Below are 22,978 nucleotides of genomic sequence, written 5' to 3'. Positions count from 1 at the left end.
TTTTGGGTGGCTAAAAAAATATTAGAAGTTATATTCCCTTTAAAGTTGACGGAATTATTCAGTTAGGCACTTCCCATCGAAGGCACGGATTATATCTTTCCGTGAACATGGTTTTTAGAATCATAATTTTGCCCTGAAAGCTACTTAAATAAAATACGCCCTTGGCATGTGACTGACGAGCAAAAACTGTAATTTTTCCATTATTTCACCATCGTTTCTTACACGTTTCTGTGGTTTATAATATAATAATTTTTATTAGGGATACACCGATATATTGGCAGATACCGGTATTAGAAAAATATTTTCAGAAAAACATTTAAAAATAATAAAATTATCGATTAACTAACTATTGAAAACTATTGATAATAAATTATTTGATTGGCCTTGCCACGTACGCCAGACTTCAGAAGCTAGATCATTCCATTTTTAGACATGGGGTTACGAGTGTAAACAAATAAAAAACAACGATATTTGTTTTCTGATAGAAAATGTATCACTTAAAATGAAAAGAAACATATTTGGATATGCTCTTGCAAACTTGTTTCATGAAAAATTAGAATAAAATGGCATGACAGTGTTCTGAACCGTCATTTACAATGATTTTATCATATACACTACTGTTATGATAGATAACTTTGATATATCGACTGTACCCATATCGGTGCATCCCTAATTTATATTAAAGGGGAACGGCCAAGCTTTTCCAAATATGGCCTTATTTCCGTATCAAAAGATTAACAAGACGTTCAATATACTAACACGTACCTTTTTTGTCTTGAAAAAATAGCTTTTAGCCCAAAAAGTTGAAACGAAAAATAACGCCAGGTGTTTGGGTTTGAATTTTCACCGCCATCTTAGGGGCTGCCGCCAGCGCCCCTAACCCCGTATGAGCGATTTGCGAACTATCCTAACTTTTAAAATCGCGCAATTTAGGCTTAGGTCTCTTATAACTGGAACGCGCCACGCGTGCAAAACATATTTTTCGCGTCTTCAGCAGCGCGCGCTTTTACGTTGTTTTTCTGTCTCACCAGGTGTCACGGCGGACGCGCGCTTTTCGATTTCCCGAAATTTCTTTATTTTATTATAAATTAACCACACAATCATTTTTGATGCGGTTTTCGCCATAAATTTTAGTTTTTAACGGGCTATAGGGCTATCTAACTGGTTAAAGCTTGACCGTTCCCCTTTAATAATTTAATATTTCCTTATAATTGCGTTGTCTATATTCAAATATTCGGAAAATTCTAATCTTATATAATACCGTTATAAAAACAAAACCCTTTTGGGAAAAAATGCAATCGTAAAAGAAACCTAAATTTGGCCGCTTTCATCCTCGCATTTATGATTTTCCAAAATAGGAAATTTCCGGGTTGGCTTTGATTGCGGTATGCGGCGAAGATTTTTACCTCTCCGAGGGGACTTTGTACCCTAGGAGGGGTTATATAACCACCGTGTCTGTCTGTCTGTCTGTCTGTCTGTCTGTCTGTTTTCGGGTAATCACTGCGTACCCAGTTTCTTAGAATCAGGGAAAAGGTTTTTCCAAAAGCGCCCTCTTTTCGTCATTGGGTGTAGTATAATTTTTTAATCGGCCGGGATTCGAACCCGAGCTCTCTTGAACGACAGGTGAGCGTTCTACCGCAGAACCACGGATACAGTTACGCTTCACTGAAAATTAAAAACTCTTCCGAGGAGAGGTATATTTTGGCTTGCCAACTTGTTCTATTATACCCGGCTAGTAATTTTTCTCCCTCGTTTGAGGCAAGCTGTCAAAAGAATTTTAATATGTATGGGCGGAAACAATTTATGGAGGCAACGCGTTCCGCTCGTAATTGAATCGCTCTCCTCTCAACCGAGCCCTCAAACAAAAGAACGGCTCAAATACAGCGAGCCAAAACTGTGGATGGAATGTCGACGAACTGAAGGAGACGCTGCCTTCGCCTTTCTCTTTCCGACTTCTACCGATTATTCCGTCTTCGAATTCCCGATCATTCTAGTCAGGTATCGAGGAATCGGATCGACAGTTTGGAGGCTCACATCAGAAGTTTATCACATCAGAAGTTTATCATATCTCGTGTACCTTCGCAGGCTCGACGCGGATTCCGTTGAGCGGATGTATACACCGCGTCACTGCTCAAAGTTTACCGCGCGTGCTCCGAAAATACCATTTTATTTCGAATATTCTCCATGGTAAATAATGGTAGATATGGTAAATATTGGTAAATAATGGTAAATAGTGGTAAATAATGGTAAATAATGGTAAATAATGGTAAATAGTAGTAAAGAGTGGTAAATAGTGGTAAATATTGATACATATTGGATGAAATGGTAAATAATGGTAAATATTGGTAGATATCGGTAAATAATAGTAAATAAAGGTTAATAATGGTAAATAGTGGTAAATAGTGGTAAATAGTGGTAAATAATGGTAAATGGTGGTAAATAATGGTAAAGAGTGGTAAATAGTGGAAAATATTGATACATATTGGATGAAATGGTAAATAATGGTAGATATTGGTAACTAATAGTAAATAAAGGTTAATAATGGTAAATAGTGGTAAATAATGGTAAATAGTGGTAAATATTGATACATATTGGATGAAATGGTAAATAATGGTAGATATTGGTAAATAATAGTAAATAAAGGTTAAAAATTGTAAATAGTGGTAAATAATGATAAATGTTGGTATATAGTGGTAAATATTGGGAAAAAATGGCATATAGTGATAAATATTGGTAAATATTGGTAACTACTGATAAGTATGGGTAAATAGTGGTATATAGTGGAATATAATGGTAAATAGTGGTATATATTTATGTCATAATATGTGAAATCAAGAAAATCATAAAAAACGGAATAAAATCATTTTTAGAAGATCTTAAACTTTATCTGAATTACTCTACAAGTCGGTTCTAAATATCTTAATTAGAGAGGCTGTTGTAGAAATATTCGTCAAAATGCTCACTCGGGCGGTTCAAGTCATTGCCTGATAGTAAAAGTCTGCTTAAAATAAAAAAATAGGACAAATTTTTTCAAAATTAGAACCAAAAAGGAACTGACATATTTTTTGAAACTAAATTCCAAAACTGACTTGGTATTTATATATTTTTGAATTTTCCAACCTAACAGGGAGGTTCTATCCTACAATTTAATAATGTTACTAAGCTTGTGGCGCTACCTTATGTACTATGTTCGAACTATTTTATCGTTAATCCTCAGATTTGACTACTTTGTAAACAGTCCTTGAGCAGTTGAGCAGATTTATAAAAATATTTTAAGCCTACGATGGGTTCCCTGAATTTCACGAAAAAAGGGTGCTTCAGCGAAAAAACCCCGATTTTAGGGTAGATTAGGGACCTTGAAGAAAATAAGGACTTTTGGGTATTTTAGGGACCTGGTGCGGGAGCCCTGCACCGAGTACTAATATGTACAACAAACATTTTTAAAAATCAACAAGGTTTCAAGCAAAAATTATATAGAGATTAATACTTATCTCGTAAGAATTATACACTTCTGGTATTAAAGAGATGCGGTTAGTATGGTCGTCACTTCTACGGGCGACCAGTTCTAAAGAAATTGACTAGGATAAATATTTAGGACGTGGCTCAAATAGAAGCGGTCCTTCTTATCCACACGAAACATAAAGTCACTGGCCATTAGTGCTTCCAAGCTATTCTCAACGCCGCGAAATTTTGGCCAGCGGCGGTGATCTGGTGATTTTCTATCGGCGGCGGCGGCGCGATCAGTGTGCGCCGACGTAAACTAAAATTTACCGGTGGCGGCGGCGTAGCGCGGCGTTAATATGAAATTTCGTAGAAAATACTATTTGCACTAGCATAGTAATAATTGAAATGTTATAAAGAAAGAACTACATTTTTGTTAAAGCCGCAAAGAGACTGGTATCAACGGAAAAGCTAGTAGCCCTGTTAAAAAATATTATAAACCATCGGAGGCGCGCCGTTCAAAATCGTTCGGCGGCAGCGGCGCAAAAACACGATCGGCGGCGTCGGTGTCTATCTCAGATAACAGTAGCGTTCAGTGGCTTCAAGGGGCCCCAGAATGGAGCCTGGGGTCTCCACTCGTCCCTTATTAACGCTACTGATTATAGGGGGCCCCCAAAAGGGTTTCGCGGGGGCCCCGGAGACCTTATCTACGCCACTGGTAGTGTTATCTGAACCGAGTTAATAGTTGAGATTGATCAGTTATCAGATTATCTAAGTATTTACGCTCAGATTGTATCAGATCAGTTGATACGGGTCATAATGCAAACCAGATAGTTTAAATCCGAAACTAATCTTAATTGATTGTAAACTTACAGACAGTAGAAGGTGAGCAGATTTCAAATGCCTCACAGTTATCGATTTTAAATATCCCTCGATTAAAATTAATTGCAAAATTTTTATTTATGTTTTGATTTGCTAAACGTAGAAATCAGATAACTACTCGGCTAACTGAATCTGATGAGATTTATTACAGCGGATCAGTTCAGATCGGTTAATTGAGAGAATGAATCAGGTACATTTTGAGATCAGATCACTGGGTAACGGGAATATAACAGATTAACGTGATTTGACTTACTGATAACCTTCAGATATCTGAAAATTAAGCCCCAAATAATCCGAATATAGAACAGTAGGTTATATACATGGGGTACGTCAAGTTAGTAAGATTTCTTGCAAGAAACGCAAGATTTCTTGCGATCTTGCTAACTTGACGATTTTCAAAACCAGAAACAAGAACTTTTAATCTCACAAATCTTGCAAGATTCCCAAGATCGCTTTCGGGGTAGTTTTTAATAAGGGTGTGCGAGTCCTGTTTTTTGAAATTCGAGTCGAGTCTCGAGTCTTAGAAACTTGGACTCGCGAGTCCTCGAGTCCAAATATTAAGGACTTGATCGAGTCCTCGAGTCCTAAAGAATTAGGTTTAAAGCTTTCGAGTCCAATACGAGTCCGGAATGTTTTTAACGAGTCCAATTCGAGTCCTAATTTTTATCGAGTTCAATTCGAGTTATCGTGGCCAATTCGTCTGAAATTTATTTGTCGCTGTTTAAATAATCGCCGAGAAATAATGGACTTGCCCAATAATAATGGACTCGCCGAGTAATATTAGACTCGCCGGGTAATTTTCAAATTATCTATTTACTCGAGTCCGCTTCGAGTAATTATGTACCCTTTTCGTGGGAATCGGGTACCCGTGCGAGTAATAAAATTACGTATTCCGAGTCCGAGTCCGAGTGATAACGAGTACTCGCAATTTTCAAGTACTCGCACACCACTAGTTTTTAAGAAGATTCAAGATGGCGTCGAATGCCAATGAATTATTTGGTGTAGCTCTAAAAGATGATATGACGGGAATAAATTAGAATTTTGAGGTTTCCGCCGAAGAATTCCAACGACTTGTAAATGGTAAATATATTGGTAATTGTTTTTGTCGTTTTTTTAAAATTAAAGCAACGTTTCGAACTATTATTTCCAAAAAGGCTTAAAGTTGTTTTACTTATTTTACAAATCCAGCTTATCGAAGAAAGTTGATAGACAACTTGGCACTTTTTTAAATTCTTTTAACTAAGAAATTGTCTTGCAAGAACAAAATCTTACGGTAATTTAGATCTCGATAACTTGACGCGCCCATGGTACCAACATTGTTAAAAAAAGGCTGGACTTTCTGCTGATTGACGTCACAACGACTATTTAAACGAGCCAATCGGAGGTGAAAGCAAATGACGCGAAAATCCCGCTCGCGCTCTGGAGTTACAGCGAGTCAATTTTGCGTCTATGTTTGCGTTTCGTTTTTAGACTCCCTAAGTTTTACATTCATTATGGTTTAGAAAGTGCTTTTAAAATGTCCATTTCTACCAATATGATTAGTTCAAAAGTGTATCTTTTGAAAGCCATTCTTTCCGCCTCTTGTGATAATTTTAAGAATCTATCATTAGTTCATTTACGTAACATATCGGACTTAGGCTTAGCATCATTTTAAGTCAGGTTGATTTTAAAATTTCTTCTTCCTTATCAAGGTCTAACCTAGCAATAACCTTTTGGGTTAATTCTTCACTCGCTTAATTTATTTTAGATAAACTAAAACTAATTTCACGCGCAACTTTCCCGTTTTTCTTATCCATAATTTCTCTTATCAAACGAACTCAGCATATTTATGGACGCGAAATTTTAAGCAAACGACTGTATCCGGTGACGCCACTGTGGGCGGGGTTTAAAAGCTCAGCCTTTTTTTGAACGAAGGGTTGTGTACGAATTTCATTGGACGAGCGTCACGAGCCTTTACGCTGAACGTTTTACGGGCGGGGAGAAAGACAATTTCCGAATTTTCCCCTTCCGACGGCAGCAAGCGCTATTTAAAGCGTCTAGCCAATGAAAAACGTACGCAAGAAAATCCACGACTTTTGACGGGTTGCGTTCTCCTTGTGTGGAGTGTTGTGTTTGTTGCTCCTAGCTGACCATTGTGAAGCAATATTTTCGACTATTTAAAACAACAGCGATATGAAAACCGTCATAATTTTGCAGTTATCTACGCTGTTAAATTTATAAGACAAAACCGGCTGTTCGAATTTGACCCCTTCAGTCAAATGTGTACTAACGATCCACATCGTTTAATTGTCGAATCAGTCGGGTCGCGTAACCGACAATCAGTCCGTACACGTCGTGTCTCGATTCGGGGAACGGGTCAAGAAAAGGAAAATCAATTACGTATTCGGGTCAATTCGCTGACCACTCGTCCGAAGAGAGGGAAACGACATTCTTCTGGTCCCCTTCTGTGAATCGGACCGGTCACTTATTATTATTATTTCGCGGCCTTCTTTATCGCGCGGATTAGACGCGGGAACCGTCTCTCTGACTTATCGTCTTGGCGCAGTTTGGACCCGTAATTTCTAGGTAGATGTAGATAGTGTCCGGCCCTAATGCTCTCCGACGCTGCCCGCTAATCACCAGGAGCCACGTTCTCTGTACGTAGCGACAGAAGTTTATTACAAATATCTTTGTTGATAAGTATTCCTCTCCCCGAACTGTGAAGGGGGAAGACTACAGTGGCCATTGTCTACTTTCGCGCTATTTCAAGCTGAACTCTTTTAATTTTGTATTTTAACTTATAAAATTAATATTTAAGTGTAGAACAGCCTCTTGTTTAGTGCTTAAAATAATTTTGACAATTTTAAATTTAAAAGTAATTAAGTTATTACGTTTTAATTCGGACCCCCTTTTCATAATGGACTAATCTACTTATTCGCTAATTTTTTCATCCTTTAAACTTTGCAACCTACCTCTATCCATTACGGAGGTACATACCCTTGCGTTTATGTTATTGGCTAATTTTTCAAAATACGTTTCAACAAGACTATTTATTTATATTTATATTTAGGCAATCGAGTCGATTACCGACTATCAATATTTTTTTCATCTAAACTTCGAGTCAAGTAATATTGCAGTCGAGTCGAGTAATATTGAAGTCGAGTCGAGTAATATTGAAGTCGGGTCGAGTAATATTGAAGTTGGGTCGAGTAATATTGAAGTCGGGTCGAGTAATATTGAAGTCGAGTCGAGTAATATTGAAGTCGGGTCGAGTAATATTGAAGTCGGGTCGAGTAATATTGAAGTCGGGTCGAGTAATATTGAAGTCGGGTCGAGTAATATTGAAGTCGGGTCGAGTAATATTGAAGTCGGGTCGAGTAATATTGAAGTCGGGTCGAGTAATATTGAAGTCGAATCCAGTAATCGAGTACTTGATTAAGGGGAAACTTTCCTTTATTTGAGTCGAGTAACTAAAAAAAACTTCGATTAATATTTTTAACGAGTCGGGTTATCGAGTACTTGATTAGGAGCTGGTTTTATTCAAGTAATTATGAAATTAAATTGAAAAAGAGTATAAAGTAACTTTCAATTCGGAAAAATATTCCTTTAATTTAAATGAACCACAGTTTCCACAACTTTGTAGGTACCGTTTATTGCCCCACAAAAAGTTGTAAAAACCCCTCTTTGAACTTTGAAGCAACGAGGATATAAAAAACAAATACTCGACGAGTTTAGAGAGCAGCTTATTCGAGTAATCGGGTACCCGAATATGCAATTTTTAGGTACTCGGTAATCGACGAGTATTCTCCAATTACTTATTCAAGGTCGAGTTCGAGTACTCGACGTCAAAAAAGGCCGAGTACTCGATGATGTTAATTTTACGTCTTGCAACGTGATTTTTTCCTATTTTTTTCCTATAATTTAACGTCCTTTCTTTTTTATCCTATAACTTCATTAAATTTCATATAATACCCGATATTTTAACTCAGTCTGAAGAAATTAAAATAGTTGATATTTTACCCTTAGAAGTCTTTAAAACGTCCTAGTTTTTGGAGATACTTATTCCCAACACGGTTATCAACTTTATTTTGAATGTTATTCTCCTTTTAAAAAATTTCGACAACCAACCGTTTTCTCTTATTGTATAATTAATTTTCTTCCAATTTTCTTCCTATGTTTTCCTACAAGCAATCACATCAGCCCGGTATCTAATAATAATAATAATAATAATAATAATATTCAGCTAGGCTAATACCCAAGGCACCACCTTAGGCCCAAGTTATCTAGCGTCTTACAACTATTATGGTTTTCCTGGTTCTCAATCCGGTTTGAATCAGAAGAGTTGGGTTTAAATTCGCTACCTGAGAGCAAAAGTTAAGTAAGTCGAGATACATGACCATTGAAAGAAATTCAGAATAAGAATCCTTGAGTGTTTTTAAATTAAGGTGACTCAGTACAAAATTTTCAATATATATTTTCACTCTATTTTGATCAATTTTCATTATTAGATTATCATTGTTATTATGCTAGATTTCGAACTTCAAACTGTTTTTTTTTCAAATAGGGGTTTTTCAGACTTGCTTGACTCTTGCTCTAAGGTAGCGTACGGTAAACCCCTTTTGACCCCTACCTTCGGACAAACCCCCCGGAAATTTCCCCGAAGGTGGGCGAGAAATAATTTCCATCAAGCCCTTGAAAGTACCCAGAAGGACTATTGACTTCCGTTATCAGGGAAGACCTTAGCTTATGATTTGAGCCCAATTTTAAACGAGGATAGACGTGCCAGTGTCCAAATTACGAAAGAATCCCGTACATTTTAGCAAGAAGAGACCAGGGCTCTCTTGGGACATTGTTAAGTTTGTCACGCCATCTATTAAATCTCGGCCAAGTCGCGCTGTTTCCGAAATGACTACCAAACTGCGAAGATAACTCTGCGCGCCGCGATTTCTAAACTTCGGATGAATGAAAGCGTTTGGCCCGAAGCCAGCGATTTATACATTTAGGTCAAGAGTTACGTCCCGACGGAATTCTCCTATAGATGGCGTGAAATTCCGATATGAGGTTTACGTCCGAGGGAAGGGGGTATACAATTTTATCATTTTCTTTTCGTTACTTTAAAAAGGCGGATTTTTAAAGTTTTTTTTTTATAATTTCTTTCACCCCAAAATCAGACTCGCCCTTTGAATTAGAATTTAATCTATTGTTTTTTTTGGGCCCCTTTCAAATTATTATTATTTTCTGTCTCTTAACTTTAAAAATATCACGATTCTAGATTATGCGAGCTTAGAAGGAGAAGCAGTTATGTTTGTTCTCTTCTCAAAAAAATCCAAGAACTATTTTTCGGTTTCATGGAATAATAAAAACCGAGCTCAAGTTCTATAAATTCGGATATTTCTCTAAAGAAGAAAATCCGTAGAATAATCGGAGAATATTTTAACATACAAAGTTAACTTTTTTTTTGGAAAGCAACCTCTTTGAAATTTGGATAACATTTGCTTAGGTCTATTTACGACCCGTTGTCGGGGTTAATGTTGTTGGATTTCAGAATTATACTCTGATAAAGGGACAAATTTCGGAAATTTCGTTTTACCCAAGGCAGAGCCACTCTTGGATATCTACCAACTGTCTTCCAGCGTATAAAATAATATTGAGGCCTCCGTCGCTTCGCCGCTGTCTGATCTAGGAATAGGGAGCCCTCTATCTAGTAAAATGGGACATTAATCTTAATTAGTAATTTTAGGATTAAAGTAATATTAAATAAGAAATAAATTAGGATTAAATTAAGATTTAAAATATGATATAAATTAAGATTTAAATTAAGACTAAATTAAGATTAAATTAAGATTTAAATTAAGACTAAATCAAGATTTAAATTAAGACTAAATCAAGATTAAATTAAGATTTAAATTATGAAATCAATTAAGTTTTAAATTTGAAATAAGTTAATATTCAATTATGAAATAAATTAAGATTTAAATTAAGAAATCAATTAAGATTTAAATTATGAAATAAATTAAGATTAAATTGAGATTTAAATTAATATTTAATCAAGAATTAAATTATTATTTAATCAATAATTAAATTAATATTAAATCAAGAATTGAATTAATATTTAATCAAGAATTGAATTAATATTTAATTGAGAATTGAATTAATATTAATCAAGAATTAAATTAATATTTAATCAAGAATTAAATTAATATTTAATCAAGAATTAAATTAATATTTAATCAAGAATTAAATTAATATTTAATCAAGAATTGAATTAATATTTAATCGAGAATTGAATTAATATTAATCAAGAATTAAATTAATATTTAATCAAGAATTAAATTAATATTTAATCAAGAATTAATTTGATGTTAATTAAGAATTAAATTAATATTCTCTTAAAATAAAGAATTAAATTAATATTCACTTAAAATGAAGAATTAAATTGATGTTAATTAAGAATTAAATTAATATTCTCTTAAAATTAAGAATTAAATTAATATTCACTTAAAATTAAGAATTAAATTAATATTCTCTTAAAATTAAGAATTAAATTAATATTCACTTAAAATTAAGAATTAAATTATTATTAAAATATCATTACCGTGCTATTCTCACCAATGTTCAATTTCACGAATGTAGATGGCGTCGTAAGCGCCGGACTTTATTTTGCCTTTTGTCAACTTGTTGAAATATAGTCTCTCGATTAAGATTCCAAAGGCTTCTTGGAAGTTGAAAGTGTATCTTTAAGCCTTGTCTAAAAAATCTAATTTTGCTCTCTCCTCCCTCCCGCTTCTTTTCTCCTTTACTTTGTTCGACACCAATCCGGGTCGCTTATAAATCACTCTCGCGTTTGGCGTCTGATGGCGGCACCGTCGGAACAGCACGTTTTTTGAAAGGGAATATACGGACCATGTTCGGAGCGGGAAGCGAAGCCTCTCGAACTTGCTTGGAGTGGTGCATGAAAATCATGACGGCCTTCCCGGAATACCAGAGGAGGATCCAGGCGGAAATTGACGAGGTCGTCGGCCGGGAACGGGTGCCGTCGATGGACGATCAATCCAGGACCCCTCTGACCTTTGCCACCGTCCTGGAAGTACTGAGATGGCGCGGACTCATCCCCCTCGGAATCGTCAGGGAGTAAGCCCACTTTATCCACTTTCAAATCTATATCTTTCTTTTCCAATAGCTCTACTTTAGCCTCTCACCTCTCAATCGACGTATATATATATATCTACTTCAAGAGGTGCCAACCCGGGGTTTTTATTTTCTAAATCACGTAGGCTTACGCCATCGTAGCAGACGACATCTTTTATAAGCGGGCCATTCTCGACGGATACATTAGGTGGTTTTTTTCGCCTGTCCCAGGACAAAAAGTGTAAACTTTTTACCCTAAAACGTTTTATTCGCCTGTTCTCGGGCTAAGATTAAAAGTTGCTTGATGACTTAGACCTTAGGTGGTGTCTCGGGTATTAGCCTAGCTGATTATTATTATTATTAAACAAATAAGAAAAATGGGTCCTATATTGATGATCTCACCACCGGTCTCCATCTTAAAAACAAAAGAAATATATAACCTTTAACCTCTAACTACTCCCTTCTTACTCCAACTCGGTTTGTTTCGTCAAGTTAGAATTGGAGTAAAATGACGTCATAGGGCTACACTTTTGAACCTGCTCTAAAAACCCAGAACAGGCGAAAAAAAACCCACCTAATGTATAACCGGCTACACGACGATGAAACGCTTGTGTTTCGATATGTTTAGACAATACTAAATCCAGAAGTATATACTAGGCCTATATATCTCCTCATTGTGCTAAATTTATTCGCTTGAAACATGTACCTTTGCTGGCTATTCAGAGGGATAAATTTATTCGCTTGAAACATGTACCTTTGCTGGCTATTCAGAGGGATAAATTTATTCGCTTGAAACATGTACCTTTGCTGGCTATTCAGAGGGATAAATGTATTCGCTTGAAACATGTACCTTTGCTGGCTATTCAGAGGGATAAATTTATTCGCTTGAAACATGTACCTTTGCTGGCTATTCAGAGGGATAAATTTATTCGCTTGAAACATGTACCTTTGCTGGCTATTCAGAGGGATAAATTTATTCGCTTGAAACATGTACCTTTGTTGGTTATTCAGAATGCTAAGTTTATTAGCTTGAAACATGTACCTTTGCTGGCTATTCAGAGGGATAAATTTATTCGCTTGAAACATGTACCTTTTCTGGCTATTCAGAGTGCTAAATTTATTCGCTTGAAACAAGTACCTTTGCTGGTTATTCAGAATGTTAAGTTTATTAGCTTGAAACAAGTACCTTTGCTGGTTATTCAGAATGTTAAGTTTAATAGCTGGAAACATTACCTTTTCTGGCTATTCAGAGTGCTAATTTTATTCGCTTGAAACATGTACCTATGCTGGCTATTCAGAGTGCTAATTTTATTAGCTTGAAACATGTACCTATTCTGGCTATTCAGTGCTAAATTTATTCGCTTCAAACATGTTCTTCTACTGGATATTCAGAATTCTCCATTTATTTATTTATTTATGTACCGTTAAAATTTCTTTTAGACCCTTTTCATTATGGACTACTCTACTTATTCGCGTGTTTTAACATTATCTACTATTTCTAAACAGGGTACCTGATTGAATTACCTCAACCCCGGTTATACGAGAATGGGGGTCAGGGGTCTCTCAACCGTGGGGTAGCAAGGGGTGGAACGCCAAATTAATTAAAAAAATGCTCCTACGCCCAATATATTGTCTAAACACAAGTGTTTCTCGTGAGTACCCGGTTTTATCAAATTCGCAATTATTTTCCAATTTTATAAAGTGTTGAATTTTCTAACGATGAAATTACAAAAAAATTGACAAAGAATCCCTTTAGCCCAAGCTTAGTTCCATATGTGGAATCGAAAGTAACACACTAACGATAGGTATGACAATTAATTATAGCAAAACATAGTCACCGAACTGATAATCGTAATTATTGCACAATCAAGATTTAGTTCAACACAAAGCTCCCTATTTTAGAAATATGTCGATATATATGACTACTACCATATGTTACATAATCACTCATAAGTATGCCTTTGAATGAGACCTTGTTTCACATGGAAATTTCAATAAGTGAACCCAAAAATTGAAAATTCTTATAATTCTAGCACTATTGAAAAGGTTACCATGGAAACTAAATCTCATGATCGCGAGGCACGAGCTAAATTGTAGATCGCAAAAACCAAAAACGCACGAGGAATTCTGCGCGTTCTCAAAATCAACTTCACTAACTTCCGTTTCCCTTCTATAGAGTTGATGACGCGTATTTCGTCACGGAGTTTGAAGTGACGTAATTTCCGTCATATCCGGTGAACAAGGTTTCATTAAAGAAAATACCTTTCTTGCATACTTATGAGTGATTACGTTACACATGCTACTACCAAGAACGATAATATCCTACTCAGTTGCAAGTCCAAGTCGCAGAAGGGCGAGAATATCAGTGTCGAAAAAAGATTAGATCAGAAATTAGCATCTAACTGTCATACTTATATTATTTGTTACTTATGGTGGTATTGGTGAGAAATTTGGATAAGCTGGCGGTAGTAACTCTAAGGCAGGGCGTGAAAGGGAAACTTCCACTTTTCGATGATGACGTCAGAAGAGTAGGCTAACTTTATTGTAACTCTCAGAACTATAATTTGACAGTTTTAGCACCGCACGGAAAGGACCCCGTACACGGCCTATGGAAAAAAAACTTTCGGCCAATTTTGTTGAAATTTAAAAATGATGTACTACCGACCACGGTGAACTAATATACGTTTGGATCATTGAACAAAAATTATTTGTTTTGCCGCTAGGTACCTTCGAAAAAAACGATTTTGCCATTGAAAAACATACTGTTAAGTTTCCATGATTAGTATCATCTAGTTTAAAAAAATTCTTTTTTCGCGAGTCCGAGGTTACAATGTATTGATTAAAACGTTACACAGCATATGATATCGACTTTTTTTCATATCATTTTTGAATTACACATCCAAAATGATTTTAAGGCTAAAGCTGGGTACGTGACAATTGCTTAAGTGATTAGACGTTAGTAAAGAGTTTAATAGTAGTATTTCTTTTAATTATTATTTTCCTATTTAGATTTAGTCTTTTACTTAATAGTAGCTGCCATCCACCTTTTCTTCCCCCTAATCATTCGCTTCAGTTCAGTTCGCCCCCTGAAAGATTACTGGCTTCGCTCTAGTCTAATCAGAGTTTCATCGTCGCGTGTTTTGGTTCAATTAAATGTTGTTACAAAGTCTTGAAATAACTAATTAATAATTATTATTACTGTTATTTTAAATGTAAATATTATTTAATCATCACTAAAGCTGTTATAAAATATTTTCGTACTTTAAAAATTATATATTAATTATCAATACTTAAAATTAGAATGCAGATGGCGCTACTAATGGGCTCTATTGCCAAAGCGCAAACAGTGCGAATTTTTAAGAAAAAAATTCAACACTTCATTGATAGATGGTGCGTCGAGCGCCATAATTATCTTGGTCGCGGGCTTGCAGTTCGTAAACGTCCCCATACATCGCTTTTGAATTCTAAGTTGTGTAGATAAACCATGGTCATAGCTATCGCTTAGATAATTTTAATTAATGCTCCGCCAATGTAATGTAGTTTGCGGATCCCTTTTTTCAAAGGTAAAATCCTAAATATTTCTATAGCTATAAATCATCATTTAATATAATAACGAGAAGAAATACTACAGTTAGACTGTTTACTAACGTCTATTAATTTACACAATTGTCACGTAATCAGCTTTAGCCTTAAAATTCATTTTGGATGTGTTATTCAAAAGTGGTTTGAAAAATAGTTAATATCATAGGCTGTGTAACGTTTTAATCAATATATTGTAACGTCGGACTCGCGAAGATAGATTTTTTTAAACTAGATGATACTAATCGTGGAAACTTAACAGTATGTTTTTCGATGGCAAAATTGGTTTTTTCGAAGGCACCTAGCGCCAAAAAAATTATTTTTGTTCAATGATCCAAACGTATATTAGTTCACCGTGGTCGGTAGTACATAATTTTTAAATTTAAACAAAATTGGCCGATAGTTTTTTTTCCACAGGCCGTGTGTGGGGTCCTTTACAAACGTGAATGTCTGCAGGTTTCTAGAAGTTTGGGTCTCGAAATAGTGTAGCCAGTAGCTGTTAGAACGTCATACGAAGAAAAAAATATTGGGGCGTTTTAGTGGTAGGCTTTAATTATAGCGGCTCTGATTTAGTACTGTCCAAACACGGATCGGGCCGTCGCGTGTCCTCCGTTTTCCAAATAATTATTAGTCTGGCAAATTTCATAAAGAGAAGATCGTCTGCTGTTTCAATAGGTATTTCTATAAAGTAACGAGGCCTTATTGTTATAACTTAGCTCTTACGTCATGTGCGAAGACTGTACTAATAAATCTGTGTCTTGTGACCTAAGAGCAATATTTTATCAGGGTTATTCAACTATTAGGAGGTTGGATTATAACGCCACACCAATAATAGAAACGAGTGCTAGACATTCCCCCCCTCCCCCCACCTGGGTGAAAGCATGGACCAAGAATCTAAGGGGATTCACAGTTCAGGCGGGAATAGGAAAATCACGGTTAATTTTAGTTCAATGTGGACAAACTTGGCGTCGCTGAAGTCGATTTCCGGCGTAGTTTCGTGGAGAAGCTGCAGCGTTCACGTTCAATTTTGACAAAATGGCGCCGTTGTTGTCAGTTAAATGATGAGGCTTAGTAAGTTTTAGACCTTTTATTTTTTGAAATTGGGCCTTTAAATGTTTAAGTAATGGTAATTAATCATTGTGTTAAGTAAAGTAAAACCGCGTATGGCTGAGGTTTTTTATTAAAATTTATTGGAATCCATTTCATTTAATGAACTAGGCCTAAGCTAAATTTCTCGCACGTACTGACTCCTAACCTGCCCCTAAGCCCCAACTCGCTGTGATAGTTGAACAGAATTCTTGAGTCGCTTCAAAGCGGCTGATGTACGTCAGTAAGCCTTCCGATTTAGGCCACGCCTACCGTGTCAAAATATCGGGAAAAGTGAGTCCCCTTATTTGAACTAAATATTTATTTAAAATTATTTACTTAATGTAATTAACAAACTTGGTGAAGAGGTAACCAAGATGGCGCCACCGTGCTATAAGGATAACGCTATAGCAAGCCAACCTCTAAACGTTGAATAACCCCGATTTTATATTTCTGTTCTGGTATATTTTTATTCATTTCTTTCTTGAACAAATAAACTATTGGACCAGCTATTGCATCGACCGCTAGCGTTCCTACCGAGGGAATTGCGAAACATTTCCACCCAAATACAAAGCACGTCCTAAAACCGTTAGATAACTCTTATTTTACTCAGGTATTCAATATTTTGGTGGATATATTTCCAATATCTGACCCCATGGCGCTACAAGCGGCGCTGCTCTATATAAACCAAACGCGCAAACTATATTCCTGTCCAGTAGTTTATTTGTTCAAGGTATATTAGGAAAAGGCTAACTTGCAGTTGTTCCAATAACACTTTATTATAGATGCACCCACGACGACACCATTCAGGGCTACAAGATCGCCAAAGGCACCGTGATTATGCCTAATATTTGGGGGGTCCACCACGACCCGTTGTTGTGGGACGACCCCATGGAATTCCGACCAGAGCGCTTCATTAGCGAAGACGGCACCAAAGTTAATAAACCCGAATACTTCATTCCTTTCTCGATGGGTAAACACTTTCTCATTTTCTTTCAAATTCTTCATCATCCCTCAGCACTCGCAATTTGCTTTTATCATTTGTTATCAAGAACGGATCTAAGCCACTGAGAACTAGCAAACGTAGCATCAGTGGCGGCGCCAGGAATTTTCGCGAGGGTAGGCAAACCAAATAAATGGGCCCCCGACCCGGAACCCCCCTTTTATCAACGAAATCCTTCAATAAAATAAAGAAGTGATGTACATGACGAACAAAAAATTCTAACAACAGTAAAACGAGTCCAAATATAACAGAACTGGTTTTATTTACTAGGAGATACCTAAAAAATGTCTAAATACATTATCGACATTTGTTTCATTGTTATTTATAAATAATTTTATCTCTTGGGACAATTTTGAGACCATTTCTAGATCAATTTGGGGCCCCTTATAGGGTGATTTTGGGGCCCTTTCGAAATTTTAAGGTAGGCAGTGGCCTACCTGGCCTACCCCCTAGCGCCAGCCACTGCGTAGCATTGGGATGTAGTGCTATCTGGGGCAACAAACACAGCACCCCACACAAGGAGACCGCAACCCGTCAGAAGCCGTGCATTTTCTTGTGTACAGTTTTAATTGGTTAGACGCTTTAGCGCCTGCCGCCGTAGGAAGGGGAAAAATTGGAAATTGCCTTCTCCGCCCCCGCCCGTCCAATGAAATTAGTGCACAACCCTGTGTGTTTAAAGGCTAGCTGCGTTCTCCTTGTGTTTGTTGCTCCTAGCTGCCATGATCTACTACTTTTCATCAGGCTCCTCCTAATAAAAAATTAATGGTGCACTCTGTTAACTAAATGGGAATGCATATGAGAACTAGCAAACGTAGCATTGGGGTGTAGTGCCATGATCTACTACTTTTAATCAAGCTCCGCCTAATAAGAAATTAATGGTGCACTCTGTTAACTGAAAGGGAATTTATATGAGAACTAGCAAACGTAGCATTGGGGTGTAGTGCCATGATCTACTACTTTTCATCAGGCTCTTCCTAATAAGAAATTAATGGTGCACTCTGTTAACTGAAAGGGAATTTATATGAGAACTAGCAAACGTGGCATTGGGGTGTAGTGCCATGATCTACTACTTTTCATCAGGCTCCTCCTAATAACAAATTAATGGTGCACTCTGTTAACTGAAAGGGAATGTATTATATGATATGATAGCAATGTAAAATCTTTAATATAAATAATAATTATTAGTTATTATAAGTTAAATATCTTAGTTACATTTTAATACTTAGTTTGAATTATATTTCAAATTATAATTTTTATTTTAATAATATTAACTTTTTAAAACCGGGGTACCCAATTTGGTAAATGGTGATGTCAACATCATCGTATGAGATTAATTTGTAATGCTATTCATATCACTGTTTGTAAATTTAGTACTATTATTTACACACAGATGGCGTCTATTACATATTGCTCATTAAAGATTTGCGAAATTTAACCCGGCCCCCTGTTTTGATGGCATTAAAAGGCTTGGGCCTAGAGTGGTGCCTTGGTTATTAGCCTAGATGATGATGATGATTATTATTATTATAATTAGCTCCGCCCACAAAATTCAAAAAGAGTAGATCATGGTAATGAAGGGATGAGTGTTTGTTGGATCTCAGCCGCTTCGATCCGTTTTTGGTATAATTGGTTCCGTCCCTTAAGAAAGAAAGATGCTTTTAGGAAATCCGAATTCCTTGAATCTTAACGAAGCCCCCAAGGCTGAAATATTATTTTTCATTCCGCGTGGGACGGACAGGCTAAATCCGCTAAAAATACACCCAACCTTTGTAGTTCGATCTGTCTCGGGTAATGGAGAGATGTTTCAATTGTTATTTTTAATTAATCTACCTAGAGGAGAGTTATACATATCCCTATACTTGAAAAAAAATATCAATTCTAATTTACAAGGTGGCTGAGTGGTTAGCACTTTAGCCTCGCAGCAAGAGGAGCCGGGTTCGATACCAGCTAGTGGCACTGGGTGAAAATCCGGAACCACTCCTTCTTCGTAGAGTTTGTAAGTTCTCTCCCCACTGGTTAAAGGGGTTTTCCACCGAGATTTTCGGTTTCCTCTTCCCATAAACACTTGCTGAGGTTAACGGTAATAGTTAGTGTAGGGAGCTGTTGGCTTGCGTGGCATGAAGGGCTTGCCACCACCCTCCTACGCATTGTAACCCGGCCACCTGTTACTTCATCACGCACAAGCAACATTGCTTATGTGGTCGAAGGTGGTGCCTTGGGTATTAGCTCTATTTTAACGAAGTAGTTGCGAAACTTTATTTTATTTGGAATAACAAATATATTCACGCATTTTTACCTCTCCGAGGGGACTTTGTACCCAAGGAGGGGTTATACAACCACCGTGTCTGTCTGTCTGGCCTGCGAACGCGTTCGCATTTTCGGGGCAAAGGGTAATCACTGCGTACCCAGTTTCTTAGAATCAGGGAAAAGGTTTTTCCAAAAGCGCCCTCTTTTCGTCATTGGGTGTAGTATAATTTTTTAATCGGCCGGGATTCGAACCCGAGCCCTCTTGCACGACAGGTGAGCGTTCTACCGCAGAACCACGGATATAGTTACGCTTCACTGAAAATTAAAAGCTCTTCCGAGGAGAGGTATATTTTAGCTTGCCAACTTGTTTCTTCTAAGATTTCCATATTTTACAAAATATTCTGGGAATACTTCAAAGTTACGACTAGGCGTTATTAATGTTTATAAATAAATAAATAACCCTGGGGTGTCATATTAGTTTTCTTTTTTTGTTACTGATATTTTCGTGGCAGATTGAATTTGGAAATTGATAATTTAAAAATATTTATAGAGCTGCAAAACAAGCCTTAATATTGGTATTTCATTGTATAAATTTCAATTGCGATGTCAAAATAATGACGATATTTTATCTACTTTGATCACATTAATTAGTTACTTCTGATTAAAGTACATAAAATATCGACATATCTTAATATCCTAATTATATCTTAAATTATATTTATATAATGAAATACCAACATTAAGTGTTGTTTTTTTTTTAAATGCCCAATTTACAAATTCAATTTCCGCCCGATAATACCCGTAACAAACAGGGTTGGCTGATTTAAATCAAGTGAGTGTATTTAAAATTGATTTAAAGCACACAATGTATTTAAATGTCGGAATAAAAAATGGCAAAAAATAAGTTCTTAAAATATTAATCTACATAGAAAATCTGAGCAAACTAAAATATTAAATAGTAATTGAATTTAATTAATATTTAATTTAATTCGAGATTAGCTAACTGATAAAAGTAAAACAGCCGGTAATTATACAGGAAAAGAGCCATTAATTAAATTCAAAAAATCAAAACAATCCGATTTAAATAAAAATAAAAATGGATTGATTTGATTTTTATAAAAAAAAAATCAATAAAGTGCCAACCCTGGTAACAAATAAGTAACATAATACACATAAGTATGACATTGAAGGACTTCCGTTAGTGATAGGCAGTCATTAACAATTTACGCATTTATTGGCTGAAAAGACTATCATTAAAAAAAAGCGTTGGAAGAATAGAAATGTCATACTTTGTCCTGCTACGAATGCAGGACACACCCACGATTAAGTTTCGAATTCACTACTCCTACATTATTGGGTCTAACAGGCGTATTCAGGCATTTTAGGTCGTAAGACAATTATGTTACATATATGTAACATAATTGTCTTACGACCATATATGGCACATCTTACGACCTAAATGCCCGAATACGCCTGTTAGACCCAATACTGTAGGAGTAGTGAATTCGAAACTTGCGCGTGGGTGTGGCCTGCATTCGTAGCCATGGTAACGCGTTTAGGTCGGCCATGACATTAACACGCCCATGGTGGTCGAGTGATTATTTCGCGGGATCGTGTAGCGTTTTGCGACTTATCCGTGACCGTGACGTGAAATGATGTCATGGCGGTCGTTTTGAGGCAGGGCTTCGGTACGACTTACGCCAACGATGCTACAAACGAGCACCCAATGAAGTAAAAAAATACATTATTCAGAAAATTTCGAGGGCAAAAAATATTACTCCTCGTGTCTGGTACTTGGTTGAAATCAATATTTCTGAATTCTCCTCATGCTTGTAAATATTGTTTGAGATGAAATAAGAAAAGAAATTCCACCCCCCTTCCCCTATTGTCATAAATAGAGAGCTTGGCACCGCGTTGATGAAAGATGGTAGGCTTCTCCGCACGTCCGCGCCGTTTCGCGTTCTTACACTTACAGACGGGGACTTTACCCGTCCCTGTTCTTTCGCCGCCGATGGCAAGTGACTCGAACCCGAGAGTATAGCTCATCCTGTTCTTCCAGGTCGGCGCTCCTGTCCCGGAGAGACTTTGGCGTACGTGGAAGTCTACATGTATCTCGCTTCGGTCCTGCAACGCTTTAACATATCGACCATTGATGGCAAGCCGCCTACTTTCGAGGAGGAACTGGGCATCTCTCTTCAGTTACTCGATACCAGACTCAGATACACAGCCAGGACTTAAACCAATTCACCCTCCCACTTTATATTATACCAAGAATGCTTCGGGTTAACGGAGAATGTGTGGACGCGATTACACCAAAAGATAATATAGAACTCCATAATACAGCGATCGTTGACGCAAAATATCCCCGTTAGGCCTAATACAATTTTTTTTTTGCGTCGACGAAAAAAATCTCCGTAAAAATTGTTTTTCCAATAACGCGCGTCATAATGTGTTTTTCTTTATACGCGTAAAAACGTTTGTACGTCCTAAAGTTGAAATACGTGCCGTTATACACGTTAGTGTAAGCTAAGGCTTAGGCCTAATGTGAATTTTTATCATCGACGCAAAAACTTCCAGTTAGGCCTAATCAAAGATAATGTAAAACTCCGTACCTTGGATTTATTAAACACAGGGATATACCGCTCTAGCTGAAAACTCCCTTATGTAGGAGAAAAGATTGTTATAAACCCTCTATCAGATGAAATCGGCGATTAAACGGAAGTCAAACTAGTAGTGCATCTTCACCTAAATAGTTTGGTAAAATCTTAATTAATATACTCTCAGACTACAAATTTCAGTAATGAAGTTCTTACCATTGACTCGGTCGCTTATATTGTTTGGTTCTGATGGTGTAATACATAGCAACTCAAATGTATGATCGCTAAACATTTTTAGTTTTAATTGCTATGAGGGAGAATTGCCATGCTTACGTTTACCTCTCTCTCTCTCCCCTTGATCTACTTATCGCGCATGCGCTTTAGCCATTTCCGTTTGGTCGCCGATTTTTTGCTTCTGTGGTATATCCCTGTGTTTAGTTAATCCAAGTCCGTACCCTAGATTCGATTTCATAGAGTTTTCCGATTGACTGCCTAGTCAACGATGCGATTACCCACTTCCGGCTGTTGGCCTCCGAAAAATCAGTCACCATGGGTCGCAGTAAGGCGCTATCTATTGTTGGTAAGCATGGTAACTATGGAGCTAATGGTTTCGGAGTGCCGGCAGGAAGTGGGTAAACGCTAAAGACAACGCGCGATGAAGGGAGTCATGAGGCTTGCATATTCTCTGCTAATCTGAATATATTCTTGATTATAAATGTATGTTGTTTTCTTTTTTATACGTATCGACGTAAGTTCATAATTATGTTTCGCATAAGTGTGTCAGTTTTTTAGCTTCCGCCAGTTAATTTTTACTGAGAGCTATTTCTAAAATAATCAATAGGCCTAATGCTTCGTCGTCGTAGTGAGTTACCTATTTTCCTCGCTAGAGGTACGAATTTATAACTATCAGTAACTAGAACACTTATGGACATAATTTTATTATCTGTAATATGAAATCAATATTTTACTACTTTTGTAACTTGTATATTGTTTTTATCGTACGAACCATAAATGGTAATCCTTGTAATAACAATAA

At 36.6% G+C, this 22,978-nt stretch overlaps 1 protein-coding gene across 2 annotated transcripts in view; it reads left to right on the top strand.

Moving 5' to 3' along the window:
• The window catches only part of LOC149925925 (cytochrome P450 18a1-like), a 52,905-nt gene extending 29,927 nt beyond the window's left edge, over nt 1-22,978 (top strand). The window contains exons 7-9 of one of the 2 annotated variants that reach the window (XM_090159892.1): nt 11,178-11,433; nt 16,881-17,068; nt 21,405-22,978. In XM_090159892.1, the coding sequence (XP_090016018.1) occupies nt 11,178-11,433; nt 16,881-17,068; nt 21,405-21,583 (623 nt within the window). In that variant the 3' untranslated portion in view covers nt 21,584-22,978. Of the gene's footprint in view, nt 1-11,177; nt 11,434-16,880; nt 17,069-17,147; nt 17,186-21,404 lie in introns of those variants that run through there. The other variant, XM_090159893.1, reaches the window with a different exon arrangement.

This window comes from Leiobunum rupestre, chromosome 10, assembly GCF_980474605.1.
Source record: "Leiobunum rupestre chromosome 10, qqLeiRupe1.1.hap1, whole genome shotgun sequence".
In the NCBI taxonomy this organism is placed as follows: domain Eukaryota; kingdom Metazoa; phylum Arthropoda; class Arachnida; order Opiliones; family Sclerosomatidae; genus Leiobunum; species Leiobunum rupestre.
Note: the sequence above shows the minus strand (reverse complement) of the source record. Positions and strands in the feature narration are given on the sequence as shown.